Source organism: Pygocentrus nattereri, chromosome 2 (assembly GCF_015220715.1).
Source record: "Pygocentrus nattereri isolate fPygNat1 chromosome 2, fPygNat1.pri, whole genome shotgun sequence".
NCBI classification, from domain to species: domain Eukaryota; kingdom Metazoa; phylum Chordata; class Actinopteri; order Characiformes; family Serrasalmidae; genus Pygocentrus; species Pygocentrus nattereri.
Window position 1 is genome coordinate 18,835,653 of NC_051212.1, and position 18,825 is coordinate 18,854,477.

The window sequence follows — 18,825 nt, forward strand, 5'->3', positions numbered from 1 at the left end:
AAGCAACCCAAGAAACCCACAAATGTAAGTATGTTCTCCATTTACAAATTATGTATTGTCATTGTATCATCTTAATTTAATGTCGTTTCAATGTGTTATGGTCCTTTTCTTCATAACAATCATAAAAAATCACTAACAGTATACTGGCAGGGTACAGAGCACCCCTAGTACCCTGTTAAAGAATTAATGTTTGTTTTTATTTGAGGGTTGTCCCATTTTGTAAGGGAAGATTTCAACCACTACCCCTCATAACCTTGGTCCAAGAGGCAAGTTGACACTCGAGAACAAGACGCATGGGTAAAACAAAGGAATTTAAAAGTTTAAAGGAATTAAAACAAAAAGTAATTTTTAAGTCATGGTTAGAATGGTTTGTTTACCATGTCAGGTGGTCTGACCTCGCAAAACCATTAAATGGGTAATTATTATAATAATGTATATTTATTTGAAAAATATGTAAGTATAAACTCAAGTTCAAGGACAAAGGATTCTATGGCTGTCTACGTAGATGCCAGTTTAATTTTAAATTACGCTGACAAAAGTCAGGTGGCACAGTCAAATACATCAAATGGTGCAACCAGACCAGTACAATTTTAATAACTGAAACAGGCAATTAAACACTTTGATAATAATAATTATATTTAAGATTTCTAAAAATGAAGATATCAAAATGCACATCAGGTGCTTTATCATTTTTAAGAACTTTATAAAAAAAAAAAAGAAATTTTCATTGGCCTGTGTGTGTGTGTGTGTGTGTGTGTGTGTGTGTGTATGCATGTGCGTGTTCTGCTGTTCTGCAAAGATCAGAGACTACCCTTTATTTAACTAATTTCCAGTCAGAACAGCTAAAACATGTTTAAGAGAAACTTACACAATAGTCTTCAACAGAGTTTAATACTAATTCCTTAAATTTCCGATGAGCCCAAAGTTTTATTACACATTTCTATAATCTAAGATTAGCTCAGCTAGTTTGCACTGAAGTACCTGTAGTTACTGTATAATAAGCTTTAGTATATAATATGCCTGGGATTTTAAATCTATGAGTATTTTAGTTTATCCACTCTTTACTTTTGTGTACCTCACTGACCCCACTGATGAGAGGGGTACTGCCCCACTGACAGTAAATATCAATGCAGATTTCTTAGAAAAACTGAAAGCAGGTCTCCCAAAAAAATAAAGGCAAAGGGTGGACACTTTGAATACTGGACAACCTGATACTATATGTAGTTGATGAGACCTCTGTGTAATTGTCTGATAAATACATGTTTTTAGACCTTTTCCTGATACTGAAAAAGTAAATAACATGTGCTTAATGGCTGTTTTGACTGAAAATTAAATAAATCAAAGTGTGGTCTCTGACTTTTGCATAGTACTGTATAAGTACTGTATAAGTACTAGTCAAGTATAAGTCAAGATCATGTTGTTGGTCCTGATATTGTAGGTTAGCTCTGGTTTTGTATGGCTTTCCTATAAAGTCAGAACATTTTTATCCTGAAAATGTACAAACACACAGTCTCACACATACACACGCAGACATACTTCAAACTCTAAGAACATCATTAAAGAAAGGACAAGGGAAAAACACTGCATGCACCTTACCACCAGCAGATTGAGCCACATGTGAGCTGAGCTATCAACCTTATTTCAACTTTGATATTAGCTTGATATATGGTTCACTTCACAATTTGAAATCATGCTCGAGGTGCCTTCTAAATTAATCATGTCACAGTACCTGGAAAAGTGGCATTGAATGAACAAAGCTCTAACTGTTTTTTGCCCAGCGGGAAGAAGGTGATGGAGGATGAAGAGAAATGGATGGAAAAATCAAAGATGCTGTAGAAAGACGCTGCTTCGGAGACCCAGAGACCCAGCCAAGTGTATTAGCGTCAAATGAGCCATATTGAGTCACGCACGCTTTCCCCCAAAACATGCAACATGCTGTAACAAGGATGGGTAGTGAGTGCTACCAATTATAGTTAGCTGGTGTATGAACCTCTGTGTCTTCTTGAAACACCCACGTTAGCTATAAGTCTGTGGAGTGCTTTTTGTTCCACGTTAAGTAATCGGAAGAGCACCTTGATCCCTGCGGAAAGTGCCTTTGTATGACTGGGTTGTTTCGGTGTCAGGAATGTAAGACAATGTTGTGTTGGCACACTCCGTAACGGCAGCTCATTTTCATACTAATGAATGCCTTAGTGTAGCCTCAGAGACAACAGCTGCTTTAGAAAGAGCTCCATGTCAGATCAGAGGCTTCCTCCATGCCATTAAATCTGCACATGTTAGAGATAATGAGATTGCAATACGACAAACCAGTGTTATGTTATTTTAATAGTGAGCAGTGCTGAGGAATAATGGGTGGAGGACTAAAATGTATGAGATGTCTGGTCAGTGCTAATGTAATTGCTGTCTGTGTCCATCATATTCACTGATGTGGGGATTGAGTGATTTTGTAACTTAAGAAATGCAAAGGTAAAAAGAAGCTGTAGACTGTGCAGTTATGCTATTTGTTATAATGAATCTGGACAGATCAACCATGCTTTCTTGTACTTGTGAATGCCTACATGCAGTGTATTGCGTCCGCTTTTGTTATTGTTAGATATGACTTGCATTTCATCTCCGCACCTTGTCTGCACAGGTTGGCATGTATCAGCAAATGAGCTAATACAGGGTGAACTGTGTAGGTAGAAGCTCAGAAAAAGCCTGAGTTAATGTGACACTGTGGGTAGGGCATGGGCGTAAGACAATCCGAATAATGGAATGGTCAGTGAAGCCTAAAGAAACAGGCTTAGAGATGAGGAGAAGGACCCACGCGGATGAGGTTGAAGCCAGGCTCGTCCTTGCGGTGCATGGTGGTGAGGGTGTTTTGTAAGATCCTCCAGGTGACGGTCTTGGCACTGCCCGTCTTGCCTACAATCATGGAGGAGTGACGCGAGTTTTTGGTCTCATACAGCTGGATGACTTTAGTCAGGGTGAAGGGAGTGACCTGTAGACCACTCTGACGAAGCTCTTCTTCTATGGTCTCTTTTAACTACAGAGAAAGAGGGAGACAGAAAAACAGAATGAGGAAAAAAAAGAAAACAAAAAGCAGATTAAGGCCCTGCTGATATTGGCCGACAACATCAGCTAATACGGAGTTATTTACTAATGCCAAATGTATTGGCATTGGTAAATACCACAGATAAATCACAGATAAAGCACAAATATTTACTTGCTTGTTTAATGTTGAAATGAACAAACACCTCTGATTTCACAAAAACTGTGTATTTCTGAGGAATGAATGGTTTCATGCTGGTATGTCAGTCTTTTGCTGCTAAACAGACAGTTAACACAGTTTACACTTTTTAGCGATAAAGCAATACAGACCAAACTAGTAAACCCCGCAGCATGGTTTAAACAACCAAACATGTAAAACACATTCAAACCTACAATGTAAAACGTGGAAGCTCGCTCACTAGCTGAGCAAACACACATGCATGCATACGTGCATGAACTCCCTCCCTCTTTCACCTCACTCACTCGCTCACATTTCTCAGGCAGAAAATCCTCCACAATGGCGCACTCAACTAGCTTTTAGTACTTATAAGAACAGTTTTCTGTATCATTAGCACTGTGTGTTTATGTTTTAGGTTGAACTGACAAACAGTTACTACTTCTTTACTTGTTTGATAGAGATATAAAAAAACTGGTAAATTTAAAATGAAAAATGTAAAATGCATTTAAAGTAAATGCTTTTTTACAATGTAAACTACAGATTAAGGTAAGGTAACTCAAAAACAATTAAGCTCATGGCAAACTGAAATATTACAGAAATCAACAGAACTATAGAGTCTCTGCTGCATAGAGCTGTTGTTAGGACAAAACCTTGTCCAAAATTGTCTCTCCAAAATAATAACTTTAAAGGAGAAGCAAAAAATCTACTTTACTTTTAATGTAAGTCAATGGAACCAGCCTTTTTTTTCCAAGTAATTTTGAGCCATTTCTTTTGGTCAGTTCATCATGAAATTTGCATACAATGTAAATCACCCAATAGGCATTTTCAAATTATGTCAAAAACTGAAAAACATCAAAATTGGCGATATGAGGTTTTCTTCTGTTGACTTCTGATGACAAGCATTGGTTTCTTGAAGAAACAGGAATGGAGACTTTGCAAAGGAAAAATAAGTTTAATAAACGCGCGTCTTCCCAACCAAGCAAGTCTCACTAAGCTTACACAACGACAGACTTCAGCCATGTAAACCACACCCTCTAGTTGTCTCTTTGTCTAAACGACCCAGAAACCCCATACTTGATGGGCAACTGACTCCACCTTTGTAATTAAAATAGAGGTGTTGAGGCCCACCCAGGGGTGTTGAGGCCCACCCCCTCCTAGGAGCCAGGATGTCCTTTACATGATGATCATTAACATTGAGAACTGAAAAGCACATTGCTTGTCAAAACTGAGAGTCATACCATTCACAAATGCACTGTTTAACATAATCTACTGGAGTTTTATTTTGGACATTGTTAAATTATATCAGCTGATATTATTGGTTGTTGGTATTTTCAGCTTCTTAAAATCATTACTGTATTTCTGTATTCATCACAAATTATTTGGGCTTTAGAATATACACAAAAAAGGTAGAAAAGAATACAGCAACAGCAACATGATTTGGAACAATAAAAGTCATTCCGAAGAGCATAGTGAAACCTTGGGTGCATCAGAATGTTGTTGGGTTTGAATCCCTAGTTGGTTGCCTAGTACAAATGAACTGGCCAGGAGTACATCTCAAACTTAATAACCATAAACACTTCCAGTACCCCCAGAGTAAGACATACACACACTTCAGAGCCAAATCACTAGTGAGGCACTAAAGCGCTCTCACTAAACTCTCTCTTTTAATTCAATCCCTCGCTCTTATTTCACTCTTGCCTCATTAACTGGGTAGAGAGGCAGATCAGAAGCATCTTAGAAGGAACACATTAGCATGAAGAGCTGAGGTTGGAGCTGTTTGCTTGATATGGAAGTGCAATGAAAACATTCACCAAGTAAAATGAGCTCGAGAAGAGGCTTTGTAGGGGAAAGGCTCTGGAACCAAGAGATGAAGCGGGTGTCATTTGTGTGTGTATAAATGTGTATGTGAATGTGAGTGCATGAACAGGTGTGACTGTGTGTGTGGTATGCCCATATGTGTGAAATGTGTCTTCGTGTGAATGCAAATGTGTGTAGAGCGTGTGTGCGCCTGTACGCTGTTCCTCCATCTCCTCTCTCTCACACTTGAGTGCGGCTGATACAGGCAGCAGCTGCTGGCTGTCCAGACTCCAGACGCGTAGGTGATGAGACGCGTGCCAAGCAAAGCGTCTGCATTATGCTGCATATCTGACTCACAAAGGCCTGCCGCAGCACATACACACTATGCTGCTTCAGAGAAAGGGAGTTGCAGCATTTGATGAAGCGGTTTTGAAGCTTGTGTGCATAATATACAGAACAAACAGAGTGATTCAGTGACTCATGTTTGAGTCATTTGACTCATTCGATGCATAATTACCAAACTGGAAATGTTATGAGTGCACTTTCTTTTGATGATTTAATTTGAATCAGCTTCTGTGATCCTTTGGTTCCTGCTTTGTAAACACTACAGCATAAAGCTTGAAATGCAGTATTGAGCAAAAGTCAGAGGACTCCCTTTCTTTATTTAATTTCCAGTCATTAAATACATTATACATTTTTAGGAGCCATTTCTTGGGAGATTAGAATAAAGAAGGGGCATGTAAAAGAAAAAAAAAACAAGTTTCCTTAACAGAAGTTCAAAACATTATTAGAAATTATAGAGAAAATTAGACTACTAACAACTATGGAGGACCAGGTAGACCACCAAAGCTTTGATCAAATAAACACTGCTTAAAACTTTCATCCTTGAAAAATAAAAGCAAAATCGGTAACACTTTACAATAAGGGTACATGAATTGGCATTAATTCATGCATTATTTCATGAGTGAGTAATAACTTACACATGTAATACATCATGAGTCATCATGAATATGCATAAAGTAAGCATGTCTCATACATGCTTTAATGCATGAGCAATATATTAATTCATGTAGTTATTAAGTTATAAATATCAGGTGACATGAGTTATTCATGATGTTCATACAGGTCTTCATTCATCATGTAAACTGAATTCAGTTTCACGCTTGTGAGAAAACAGACACACAGAAAATAAAAAGCACATTACAGAAGGTTTATTCAGACTGAAAGCCTGTTTGGTGAATTAATTTCTTAAATGAAATTTAGAAAAACTCAAAACGTAGCACAGTGTGTTGGGGTTGAACAGAAAGTTGTCAAACTATATTCTGATTTGGACGAATATTTCAGGCCCGATTAAAATTCTACCACAGAACTGGAGCAAAACACACACACACAGACACACACACAGACACACACACACACACACACACACACACACACACACACACAGTCATCCCTTTTCCTCTTTCCTTTTCTATTCTATTAAGAGTGCTAGCGCATGCTAGTAGGAGGTAGCTGACCCCACGCATGTGGGAAGGTGAGCTGCACCATCGCATGCTGCCTCAGTTCATGATGAGAGGAAGGTATCCTACCTTGCCATAGTCGATGGTGGGCGTCTCCACAGCAGGGAACAGGTCCTGGATGATCCCATTAAACAGTGGGAGGTCAGTGGAGGTCAGCTTAGCAATATTCATGTCCTTCATAGACATGAGTAGGATCTGCAGCAAAAGGGCTAAAGTTAGAGGCCACTGAGAAATGGTACATTATGGTACTGCTGGTAAAAGCATCTGATCTAGAACTAATGTCTCAAACACATTCACTACACAGAAAACAGAAAAACTACTCTTACATATGTTGGCTGAGACACTGTCTATGCTTGTATTCTGGTACTTGTGTCATGAAGTAAAATTGATGGTTAGAGGTAGTGACACTGATTTGATGGGTGTTTCAGATTGTTTTGAAATAACAGTTCAAAATACATGAAAACGATTTAAATAATGTGTTTTAGTTTCAGAAAACCTAACAAATACAGCTGAAGTTAACTCGCTTTACAATGGCAGTTAGCAGCTTTCTTTGTTAACTCAGGTTAAGGTACTCAAGCTATGATTAGTTCCTGTGAATCTGCACATGAAAGCCTGACATTTATAATGAACAGCCAATCACTTCAAGCTTAAGGAGTTAAGCAGCTTATTTGACTGAAGGAAAAGGATATTATGCTATGTAAATATGAAAAAAGTAAAGCATTTAAAAAAGGTAAAAAGCAATGCAGTTGCAACCATGTTGGTGATACTGGAGTAATTCTTGCTTGTAAGCATTCTTGATATCTATGTCACTGAAAAACAATAATTTGCACATGACTGTTGCCACAAACATCCCAAAGTCAAAAGTGTCACTGTCCCTGATTGGTCAGAAGCTTAACCTGATGGGTCCAAAGAGCTGGTGGTATTCTTTTATGAGATGAAATCCGGGGTTAGGCCAAACTAAGCATAAAGCTAAGTGGCTAAACAAGAAATCTTGCTTTATATGCAACACATTTACAATACTGTATAAAGTTCCTTATCTACTAAACCTAAATACCATCTGATACTGTGATGCCATGATATGTGATATGATATATGTAATTTTATTCATCACTAATTTAAGAAAATGTCCTCTTCATATGTGTACATTCTTTCTGTAGCTCTCCCTTGCTTGGCTTAATTATCAACTGAAGGAACCGAGAATAGTGTGCAATTGCAGCCTAACGTTAATTCCTACATACAGACAATATTCCAGGATGAAATTTTAAATAATCAAGGGGCACTTTTTTCATTAACACAGGCAACAGTATCGCCACAGAAAAAAAGAGCAAGAGAGAGAGCTTTCGCTCAGGTAGAGGAGACGAGTCCTTTTTAAGTTTCCTTTTTAAGTTTTTGTCCTCTTTGATACATTTTTTATCACAGCCAGCTTTCCCGATGGGGTGTGAGTCACAGGTTTTAGTGTTAGAGCCCTGTCAGCGGTCTCTTCATCCCTGAACACACACATACACCCATGCAATCAGACCACTTCTGATAACACATCATCTGGGACATAGAAGCTTATATAAGTCTGAAAGATTTCCAGCAAAGCACACTTGAGGTGATTTTTGGCTGTATGGGGTCAAGGGTGCTTTTGTGTGCATGTGTGTGTATGTGTAACCTCTTCATCTGCAACATCGGGACAGGCTCTGCGCTTCTTGCCAGCGTAGCGGAGCAGAGAGGTGAGCGCACGCAGGCCAAAGTCATAGTGATCTTGCTTTGACAACTGTTGCACTGCCAAACAGTAAAGTGTGAACACCTTCTTAGCTAACACCTGCGAGAAAATGGCGGGGGGGAATGGAGGGAAAAGGAAAAATTCAAAAAAGACATTTATTGCATCACTTTTTCATCAACAAAGAATGGAAATCAACAACAAGTCACAGTGAGACAGTCAGAGTCAGGGATGAACACACAGGGATGAATGTCAATGACAAATGGGCACAAAGATATGGAAATGTGGAAATGGAAATAGCCAAAGTAAAACCTTGTGTGTGTGTGTGTGTGTGTGTGTCAGAGAGAGAGAAACAGAGAGAGAGTGATTGTTTTCATGCATTTTCAGGACTGGTTTTATTAGAATACTTGTGAAAAATAGTGATACCCTCCTTCAGAATGTTTCAACAAAAATTCAAGTCCAGTTATTTCAAACTACAAAAAGTAGGGCCAAAAAGTATGTGGACACCTGACCATCACACCTATGACAGTTTACTGAAAATCCCTTCCAAAAAACATAGGCAATAATATGGTGTTTGAGACCGTCTCCACTCTTCTGGGAAGACCTTCCATAAGGTTTTGGAGTGTGTCTGTGGGACTTTGTGCATGCTCAGTCAAAAGAGCTTTTGTGAGGGGTCACTGATGTTTGATGAGAAGGTCTGGCTCGCAACTGACGTTCCAGTTCATCCCAAAAGTGTTTAATGGTTTTGAGGTCAGGGCTCTGTGCAGGCTAATGGAGTTAATCCACACCATAGTCATGCTGGAAAAGGAAAGGACCTTCCCTGTTGCCACAAATTTGAAAACAAATATTTGCCTAAAATGTGTATGCTGTAATTAACATTAACCTTCACTGGAAATAAAGGGCTAAACCCAAACCCAGACAACAGCCCCAGATCATTATGCCTAAACTGTACTGCTGGCACTACACATAGTGAAGAACGATCAACCACTTCAGAAAAAACTATGCCACTGCTCAGACATCAGTGGTGGTGAGCCGACACCTGGCAGAGCACATAATGATCTTAGGCTTGTGTGCAGCTGCTTGGCCATAGAGACCCATTTCATGAAGCTCCTAATGCACTGTTCTTCTCAAAATCAATGTGAGCCCTCAGCATCTTCTACCAGAAGTGTTTGAGGAGGAAACGAGTTTCTTTTGAGTAATCCTGGTTAACATAGAGGTTTATAAGATTGTGTGGTCTAACAGTGCCATGTTTAAAGTCACTTCCATTATACAGCCAATGTCTGTCTATGGAAATTATTTGGCTAATGTGTCTAATTTTATATACTTGTTAGCAATGGGTGACCTGGGCATAACAATTATACATACTTTTGACCATACAGTGCAAATGAATGGCAACAGTGATTACTTTTAAATGCTTTACCATTAATATTTGTCCTGGCAACTAATAAAAATAAAATTAGACAAATCAAATGTATTTTGACAAATGTCTTTTTTTCTCCAAATGTGTTTTAAAATCTAATGAGCATTTTAAAAATGTAAGGCCACTGGCTATTGTTAATAAATGAACAATAATAAAGGCTTTCATGTTGAGCTTGGGGTTTATTTAATTTGAAATCAGAACTGGATTTGGGTATGTGGGCGGGTTAAATTGAGGTGATGTGTTTTGTAGTGCTGCTGGCGAAACGTACAAAAGTGTAGAACTGAAACACATTGGTTCTGAACCTGAAACTTAGAATTGAATTGAAAAGAATAATTTTCTGTTAATTCATTTTTAAACTGTATTTTTGTTGTTGACTTTCCTTTCTTTAGCAAGCCATGTTGTTGCTTCACTACTCAGACCAGAAATAGTAAATAAATACTAAATAAAATCTATGACTATACAATTATTCACTTCCTGACATGAAACTTATTTGCATTTCTGACCTGACCTGAGCTTTTAAGACTGAACTTTGGAGGTGTGAAAAAATATTCCTGCAGAATGGAAAACAATGGAAGCTGTATTAAAGGCAAAGTGTGGACACACTGAATTCACAGTACTATGCGGGACATGTATAATAATAATATAAGAAATTATATTAAATTATTATCTATAATATATAGACACATATACAGCTGTGCACAGAAGTATGGGTGCACCTGGTCAAATTCTATGTTTTGTTGACTTTCTAAGTGAAAATAAACACATCCTCTACGGAGAACACACTTTTGCACATTTTGCACTTTACTGACTGAATTTAACATTTTGGAACCAATTATATAAATATTAAGTGTAGCCTGTGCAAAGGTTATGGCACATTTTATGTTGTAGGTTTTTCCAGTTTGTTAAACTCAGCAAATAAAAAGAAAATTTTGCAGAAAATGTATAAGTGTGTTTCCTGTAGAACAATAGTCACCAACCTTCCTCCTACAGATGTTCTTTCCTGCAGAGTTTGGTTCAAACAACCTCTAACATCTAACCTCTAACCAAACAGCCTCTAACATCACCTTTTCTTACACTAAGGCATCTGATTCAGTCAATCAAGGACTTCTGGCTGTGGTTCGAGCTACCGTCCACAGGAAGGTAGATCTCAAGGACCAGGGCTGCTGACCACTGGTGTCTGTGCACATATAGACATAATGTAAGAGAGCTGCAGTCAGTAGGGAGGAGTCATGTGCACTGAGCTAAAATTACTATAGTCACGTACATGAAAACATAATGTGTGTATATATATATATATATATATATATATATATATATATATATATATATATATATATATGTGTGTGTGCGTGTGTGCGCTGAGCCTTGGTTACTATGTCAGATCGTTTTCCACATTGCTCACCAACATAGCTCCATAGGGAGACACAATCCTTCATCCACAGACCCCCCCACATATACACACCACATCCATGATAGGTAGCACAGTCTCCTGGCTCTGGGGAGACAGATACCCCACTGTCTGTTACAGCTCATAACACCAGACTTCCACACTTCATTGCAACGGCCCAAAGAGCTCTCTCTCTTTTTCCTCGTCTAACTCTCTCACTCACTATATCTCTCTTTCAATCTGCTTCTCTCCTTCCAGAGTTTCTCTCTCTTCCTTCCTTTTTCTTTCTGTCTCAATATCTATCATTCTCTCTCTCTCTCTGCTTCTCTCCCTATAGTCAGTCTCCCACTCCATCTGACATGACACAACATTGATATGTCCATTTCCTCCCATTTGCAGAGGTAATAGTCCTCTCAATAACCCATAATGATGCAGGGCCTATCGATTGTTTAAGGAGACAGGGAGAGAGGCAGTATGTGAGGTGAAAGAGAGAGAGAGTGAGAGAGAGAGAGTGAGAAGGAAAGAAGGGGTGGGGGGGGTACGGAGCTTGTGTGCTGGCCAAATGAAATCTAACATTGACATTCAGGGCTTTGGCGAAATGCTTGATGCTGCTGCTCTTCCCGCCGCTCTTAATCTCAGCTCTATTATTTGTCATTCCAAGTCCAATCTCCAGCGCCTCTCTCTCTCTCTGCCAGCTAACTGGGCTTGTGTACAGCACCAACAAATAAGGCTTTTCCATTAGGGCTATGTTTGCTGGAGCAGCCAGGAGCTCTCAGTGGATATTTTGGAGGGATTTTATGCCCAACAGGCCTGGAGTGCGTGTTTTAGGGGCTGGCCGTACACGTATTGTGCTGTTGAGCTATGTCACTCAGGTGCTTTTTTGCACACGCACACATACAAAAACATACACAGCATGTATGCAGTGTGTCAGCAGTAATCCAACAGTGAGATCAGTCTCCTGGAGTGTGTCTGTATGCATGTGTGTGCGTGTGTGAGCTCATCTGTGTTTGCCTATCTGATCCAATCCTCTCCAGCTCCAAAGCCGATTTTAATACCCAACACTAACGCGCTGCCCATCTCTCTCTCTGTGATAATGATCTAATCCTATTCATGATCTTCAGGCCTCTCTTAAAGGCATAATGGACAATAGTTCATGCTGACTTGACTCACTATAAAAGACAGATTCAGTAAATAGCGCCTGAAAATTAATTGGCAGATCCTCTTTTTCTGGCTCATGGTCATCCTAACAACCTTTGTGACTGATTCGCCTCTTATAAAAGTCATTAGATATCTAAATGATCTAGCTAAAAAAATATTTAAAGGGTAAAAGAGACATTACAGTTCATCAAGGAGTGACATATTACAACAATAACAATAATAAGGAGCAGATATCATTTATTATACTGACAAACTGTTCCTTTTAGTCGTCTGATGAGACAAAATGAAGCCTTCTTTTCAGATAAATGTAATTTGAGCACAGTGAATGAGTGGCTGTATGAGTGTGTGTGTGTGTGTGTGTGTGTGTGTGTATTTCTGCACTTACAAGCCCTATTACATATATGAAAAACATTTAAACCAACTTTATTAAAGCAATCTTTCTTGAATGTTAAGACTAAGCTTAAGGTCAGGGTCAGATATGTTTTGGCTTTGAACATAAACACCAATATTCGTGCTTCTGTGCCAAGTTGATGCCAAAAAAAGATCATACTAGATTTCAACAGTATTGTTAGTACCAATGGCAAACTGTGACTATAAGAGCTAGGCCTTCAGTCAAACATCAAAACTTGTTTAAAATAAGGAACAAAAAACTCTGTTATCTGCTAGGATAGTATTATGTTAGCCCTAAACTAACAAGAACGCACATGGAAATTTCTTGAGTGTTCTACAGGGTACATATACTTTACCCATGTGAAGTACATATAGGTGTAAGCCTGAGCTCCCACCACCCATATAGCACTACTGCTGGTTGCTAATCCACTGGTTTAAGAAGTTGAACAGCTTGGTGGTCAATGTTCTCACAAATGGTCAAAAATAATTTTTAAAAGACTGACTGCTTTTTTAAAATCTTTTTCTTGGATGGCTTTTTAACACAGACTCATAGGATATTTCCAGAGTTGTATTTCTTCAGTTCATGGAGTAATAGCATCGACCATATGTTTATTTGCTTTCTTTTTGAAGCTAGTCCATAAAGTTGGCATTTTTCAGCCATCACCTGTTAAACTGATATAACTGTGACTGATATCTAGCTTAAGACCACACTTACACCTGGTCACATTATGTGACCAGTATCTGGACTGTATCCTGATTAGATTTTCACCACATGTATTGTCACTTGGTAATCAAATGTGTCTCCGTTAGTCAGAAATCAACTGATGTACGAGACAGAACATGCAAATCTGCTCAGTACGTGGCAACCAATTTCCAATTGTTTATCCATTCACCTTCTTCATCTACAGTTTGTTGTGCACAGTACTGTCTGTCCATATTGGTACTGAGCATTTTGTTTTGTCCGGTTCCCAAGCATGTGTGTCATCTATAATTATCTTCCTTGTAGATGCATATTATGCACCCAGTGACATATTGCATGGGGAGGAGGTTTTTGGTTGTGGAATGGGTTTTGGAGAAACTGATGTGTTTACACTGCTATAATGTGACTAAAATACATCTCAGACCACCTCCTGAAATGGTTTGAACAATCAGATTTGTATCTGTTTTATTTGTATCTGTCAGGCATTCGGATCCTTCCCTTCAGGAGATGGACTACCTTGGGAGTCTCACGTGACTCCATACTCTCCACCGCGAACCTATCAGAGATCTCAGTCCCCTGATACACCTGTATGCTATCAGGTGACAAATAGCTTAGACTATTTAAGCCAAGGCTTTAGGTAGTCACATTGTGAAGTATTGTTTCATTGAGACTTACCAAGCGGTCTTCCTATGTGCTGTTTGTTTTTGTGTTCTGACCTCCCTACCTGTTCTTTGACTCCTGGATTTTTGCCTTTTCCCTTTAAGTACCTTAGCTGGTGTTTTCTGTTTTGACTCTAGCCTGGACATTGACTACGTTGTTGCTTTACCCTTTGACATTTGTGATTTGTTTTGTTATAAATCACATCTGTATTTTTATCCGCGTTCATCTGCGATTCTGTCTGTATCACAGTATCTGTCTTGGGTGTGTTTATACTTGCATTTTTATGTGGCTTAGCTGTATCCAGATATAATTCTGATACTTAAGACGCATAAAATGTCTAAATGTAAACGGGGTCTAAAAGCCTCAAGTTACTAGCTACTAGAAATGACATGATGCATACAGTATTTGATCCCACACATAAGAAATACAAGTAATGTGAAATACATGAGTTCAGTCCCTGGTCTTGTGAAAAATCAACTAAAGCTGCCGTCAGATGGCAGAGCATATTTGTAAAAAGCCTGCGTCTGAAAAGCGAAGAATCTGCCAGTGAAAACTTTTGCAAAGCGAAGAAGGAGTGCAGTGGATATCAATGGGTAGCGTTATAGGCAGGAAGCTTGACACTTCAGCACAGATTACGCAAAAAAAAGCATAACCCATGAAATCCACAGCCGAATGTAATGGTGTTTTGGGAGGTATATGCTCTGCATCTGAACACAGCCTTAGGCCACTATCGAAATTTGTGTGTTTACATCATGGAATAAAAATGATTAAAAAAATCCCAAGAAAATATTTCCATGACTTTTAAGTATGTTTTCGATTTTACTATTTATCAAAGACGATTCAGTACTGGATTTTGGCACAATTATTTTCAAAGTTTTCCAGGACCCAAGAAATTTTTCAAAATATTCGAATTCCATTTGTAACCTTAGAGTGACCACTTTCCTCACAAAATAGGTCTCACTATAGGAAATAAAACATGGTTGATTCTCCTGTCACTTCATAATTATATTGAGAGCTAATTTGACAATTAAGGCCTTCAGGTCAGCTCCTGAAGTCCTAACAAATGGGAGAGCTTGCTCCTGATAATTAGTTAACTGAACAGAAGAAAAAATAAGAAAAAAAAACTTCAGCTGGCATTAATGTAGGACTGCAGACTTACCTTTTTAGGTGACAGCACTTGTGTAGCACATAGAGGAACACATTTTAAAAACATTTATTTTTTGAAAAAAAGGGAAAAAAGTAGGTTTACAAGTTGGATGAGTAATGGATGCTGCCTATTCAGAGGAGCTAAAAGACGTTACTCTGGTGCTATGGTTTTTACAGGAGGACAACATGCCCAAACGTTTGTTTGTCAGAAAAAATATTTTTTACTGTTTCTGGGCTTAGCTTATATCAGCTAATGTAATTTTATTAACTTAGTTAGATAAAAAGCAGTGCCCTACCAAGCCACACTCTCTCTGCCACATCCTTAACATCATACCCTTGGTGCTTATGTTAAGGCATTTGTGTGTCATTGTAGCAGAGTGTAATAAAATATACTTACCTGCAAATACAAGTGAATACTCCACATTTTACAGTCCAGTCAAAGTTACAAACATAAAATCAGTGTTTCATTGAATTGTTTGTGTCCATCTTTCCACGATTAATAAAACTAATAGCAGAACAAGTGATTTCAGTATTTGAATACTGGCACCTCAACAATTAACCTGTGCACATCTCTATAAATACTACATTTTAAATACACATATAACAGATGTCATTTTTATCTCTAGAGTTTCCCTCCAGGTAGTACCAAGTATAGTTGCTTTCACATTCCTATCTGTTGGCTCACAGAAGAAAAACTTGACAATGGTGTCTAAATGTGCTGCTGCAACAATATCAGTTATGGAGGATCATATAATTTCATTGGTGTTAGTAAAGACTAACAAAATTCTGGTCTTGTGACGTCTCTACTCAGAAATATGTTTATGTGTTGAAAGAGTGAACATGCCAGGTCACCTTGCAGTTGTTGAAGCCCTCTCCAAACAGAGTTATCTCAGCTATCAGAGTGGAGTCTGGCACTACCATAGAGATTGGTCGGAACATGGACTTCAGATTATCAGGCAACTCAGTACGACCGGCATAACCTACAGGAGACCCACAAGCATACACATTAAAACACATACATAAAAGACTGTAATTTAAAAAGTCTACATTATATACAATGATGCATCATAATGTCAATCCATAGATAGTTAAATAATGACCTATTGGAGCTGGATTTCTTTTTCCCTGTTGAGGTTCCACAATTTCAGTGATTTTCCGTTAAGTAATTCTCATTCAGTAAAAATATGTAAAGTCTGTGGTTTTTACAATTCTGCAGTGAATGTCTTGCAACTGGCTTTACACATCCTGCTCAAACTGACCTCCTAGATAATAACAATACTTGCTAACCAAGTTATTTGGGGAAAATAACACACATCCTTCCCATATCAATGTGCCAAATCCCCACAAATGATAATACAAAACATTCTCTAGTACAACCAGACTATCTAATAGTAACCAAATAATTATTAATAGTCCAGTGTTTCATTGATGTACCAGGGTTCATGGTGATGAAGATGCCACAGGACCAGACCAGGCGGATATCTCTGCCCTCAAAGATGAAGTTGGTGGCTCCTGCAGACAGAGCTGAAAGGATGGATAGGATCTGCTGTGCCACTACTGATAACACCTCAATATTAATGCGGTTAAATTCATCAAAACAACCCCATGCGCCAGTCTGGAAACACATACAAATAAATTAATTTCATAAATAATCTGCACAAATGATTATGCCACCTTGCCTGGTCCTTCTCTGTTCACAAAGTGTTTATAAAGTATTGAAAATTGTGACAATTAATCACGTTTAAAAGGTCTTTATTACATGTTAACAATACCTGAGCGAGGCCAGAGTACATGCGGCCCATGGATTTGTAGTCTAGGCCATCGGAGCAGTTGACCACGATGACGTACATGCCCAGAGCTTTGCCCAGGTCTTTCACAGTCTCAGTTTTGCCTGTGCCAGCTGGGCCTTTAGGAGAGCCTCCACGATGTAGATGCAAGGCTGTGGTCAGAGTCATATAGCACCTGCAAAACAGGTCACTTACTTTACTTATTCACTGATTTCATGCACAGCAAAGAGCACTGACTTGCTAAATGGTGCATGCTTTAAGAATCCGTTCTGCTTCATCATGTTGCAGTAGTAACTTAGCAACCAGATGTGTGTACATGCAAACAATAGCAAACACTGGACAAATTAGCTTCCAGCCCCAGCACCAAAAGACAACGTAATACGAGCTGTAACTCTGCACAAATACACTTTGTATGAGGCACTGATGATCACTGTTCATTCAGGAAAAATATGGAATATATTGTCAATGTTGAAACAAAACTTTACATATCAAAAACATGGTAACATGTTAACAGGATAAGGAAAACAACTATAACTTACAAAAAAACATAACTTTTAAAAAAAAGTTCATTTTAAACCATTTCTATTGGTTTATTCAACATGAAATTCTGACATAGTATAAATTTTTCAAGCAGAAGGTATACCCTGTTTGGCCTATCAAGTCCATAAGAGAGCCCAATTCTTAGGGCTTGAAGAATGCTACAGGGAGTTAACTGCATAAGTGTATAAACATCCAAAAAATGGGAACTCGTGCTGGTTTCTTTGTTGATAAAACGTCAAAGTGGACATGTCATGCTTGAGTTTCACATCTTTTATTATTAAGATTATATTATTTATTATTCTGTATTATTTATTATACAGAGCTAGTGCTAGTAAACTTTTTTTGTTGTTTTTTTTTTGTACAAACAAATATCATGATATAATGTTAGCGCGAACAACGACAAAGCAAGTAATGTAACTAATGCTAGCTAGATTGTGGGTTAGCAAATTCTCGGTTCAATTATTGCTGCAAAGCTAACCAGTTGTGATTAGCTAGCCCAAACATTAGCAAAAAGGATAAAACAATACCAACCCATTGGTTCTGTCAAGCAGAAACAGAGCAACTTCCTCGTCTCTTTCCATGTGCATTTGTTTTGGTATCTGTAGTCCTGCCCCTCGTTTTGTAACTCCGCCCCTAAATGTTTTCACCTGTCCCTCGTTTTCCCTGTATACCTAAGCCCTGTGTTTGCCCCTTGTGTTTGCCGGTCTTTGTTTGATGTCTCGGTCTCCGTTTGTTGTGTTGATTCTGGTTTTTGTCTGTCCACCGATCTGTCCGTGTTGGCTATATGAACCTGGACTGTTTTGACCACGACCCTGGATTTGCACCTAATAAATCTTGCTTATCTCCGCACATGCATCCGCCTCCTCGCTCCCCGTTACATAAAGACCGGCCTACACAGGACGCAGCATGTCCCAACGCCACCAAGCCTGAGACAGCAAATCCCCTGGCGCTGACCAGAGCTCAGGTAAGCGCCTTGGGTCTGCCCGTCTTGAGCGCCACTGCAGGGAGGAGCGACCTGCAGTGCAAGACGGGGTCAGACGGATGGAGCATTGAGATAACCCATTCTATGGTACTCGGCTTGCTTTCAAGCACCACTGCGAGCTGCCAATTGCTCGAGAGAGCCTTGGGAGCAGCCGAGTGGGTCCTGTGTCTATCTGTTCCTTCAGGTTGGAGCCGATGTCCCCAGCCAGCGCTCCTGATTCCGTGGCCGCACCCCGCAGCAAGCCTGATTCTGTGGTCGTGCCCCGCGCCACTTCTGATCCTGTGGCCGCACCCCCAGACCTGCCGCCAGTCGCTGCGCCTCTGGACCCGCCGCCAGTCGCCGCACTTCCGGACCCCCTGCCAGTCTCGTTGGACGTAATAGCAGGCCCGCCTGCCCCGTGGACGTTGTAGCAGGCCCGCCTGCCC

General features: G+C 39.3%; 1 protein-coding gene across 1 annotated transcript in view; it reads right to left on the reverse strand.

The window, feature by feature from the left end:
- The window catches only part of dnah2 (dynein, axonemal, heavy chain 2), a 220,040-nt gene that overhangs the window by 79,034 nt on the left and 122,181 nt on the right, over nucleotides 1-18,825 (reverse strand). The window contains exons 37-42 of the mRNA XM_037533256.1: nucleotides 16,864-17,053; nucleotides 16,526-16,706; nucleotides 15,944-16,071; nucleotides 8,180-8,332; nucleotides 6,595-6,720; nucleotides 2,807-3,025 (exon numbers count right to left, since the gene is read on the reverse strand). Of these exons, the coding sequence (XP_037389153.1) occupies nucleotides 2,807-3,025; nucleotides 6,595-6,720; nucleotides 8,180-8,332; nucleotides 15,944-16,071; nucleotides 16,526-16,706; nucleotides 16,864-17,053 (997 nt within the window). The remainder of the gene's footprint in view (nucleotides 1-2,806; nucleotides 3,026-6,594; nucleotides 6,721-8,179; nucleotides 8,333-15,943; nucleotides 16,072-16,525; nucleotides 16,707-16,863; nucleotides 17,054-18,825) is intronic.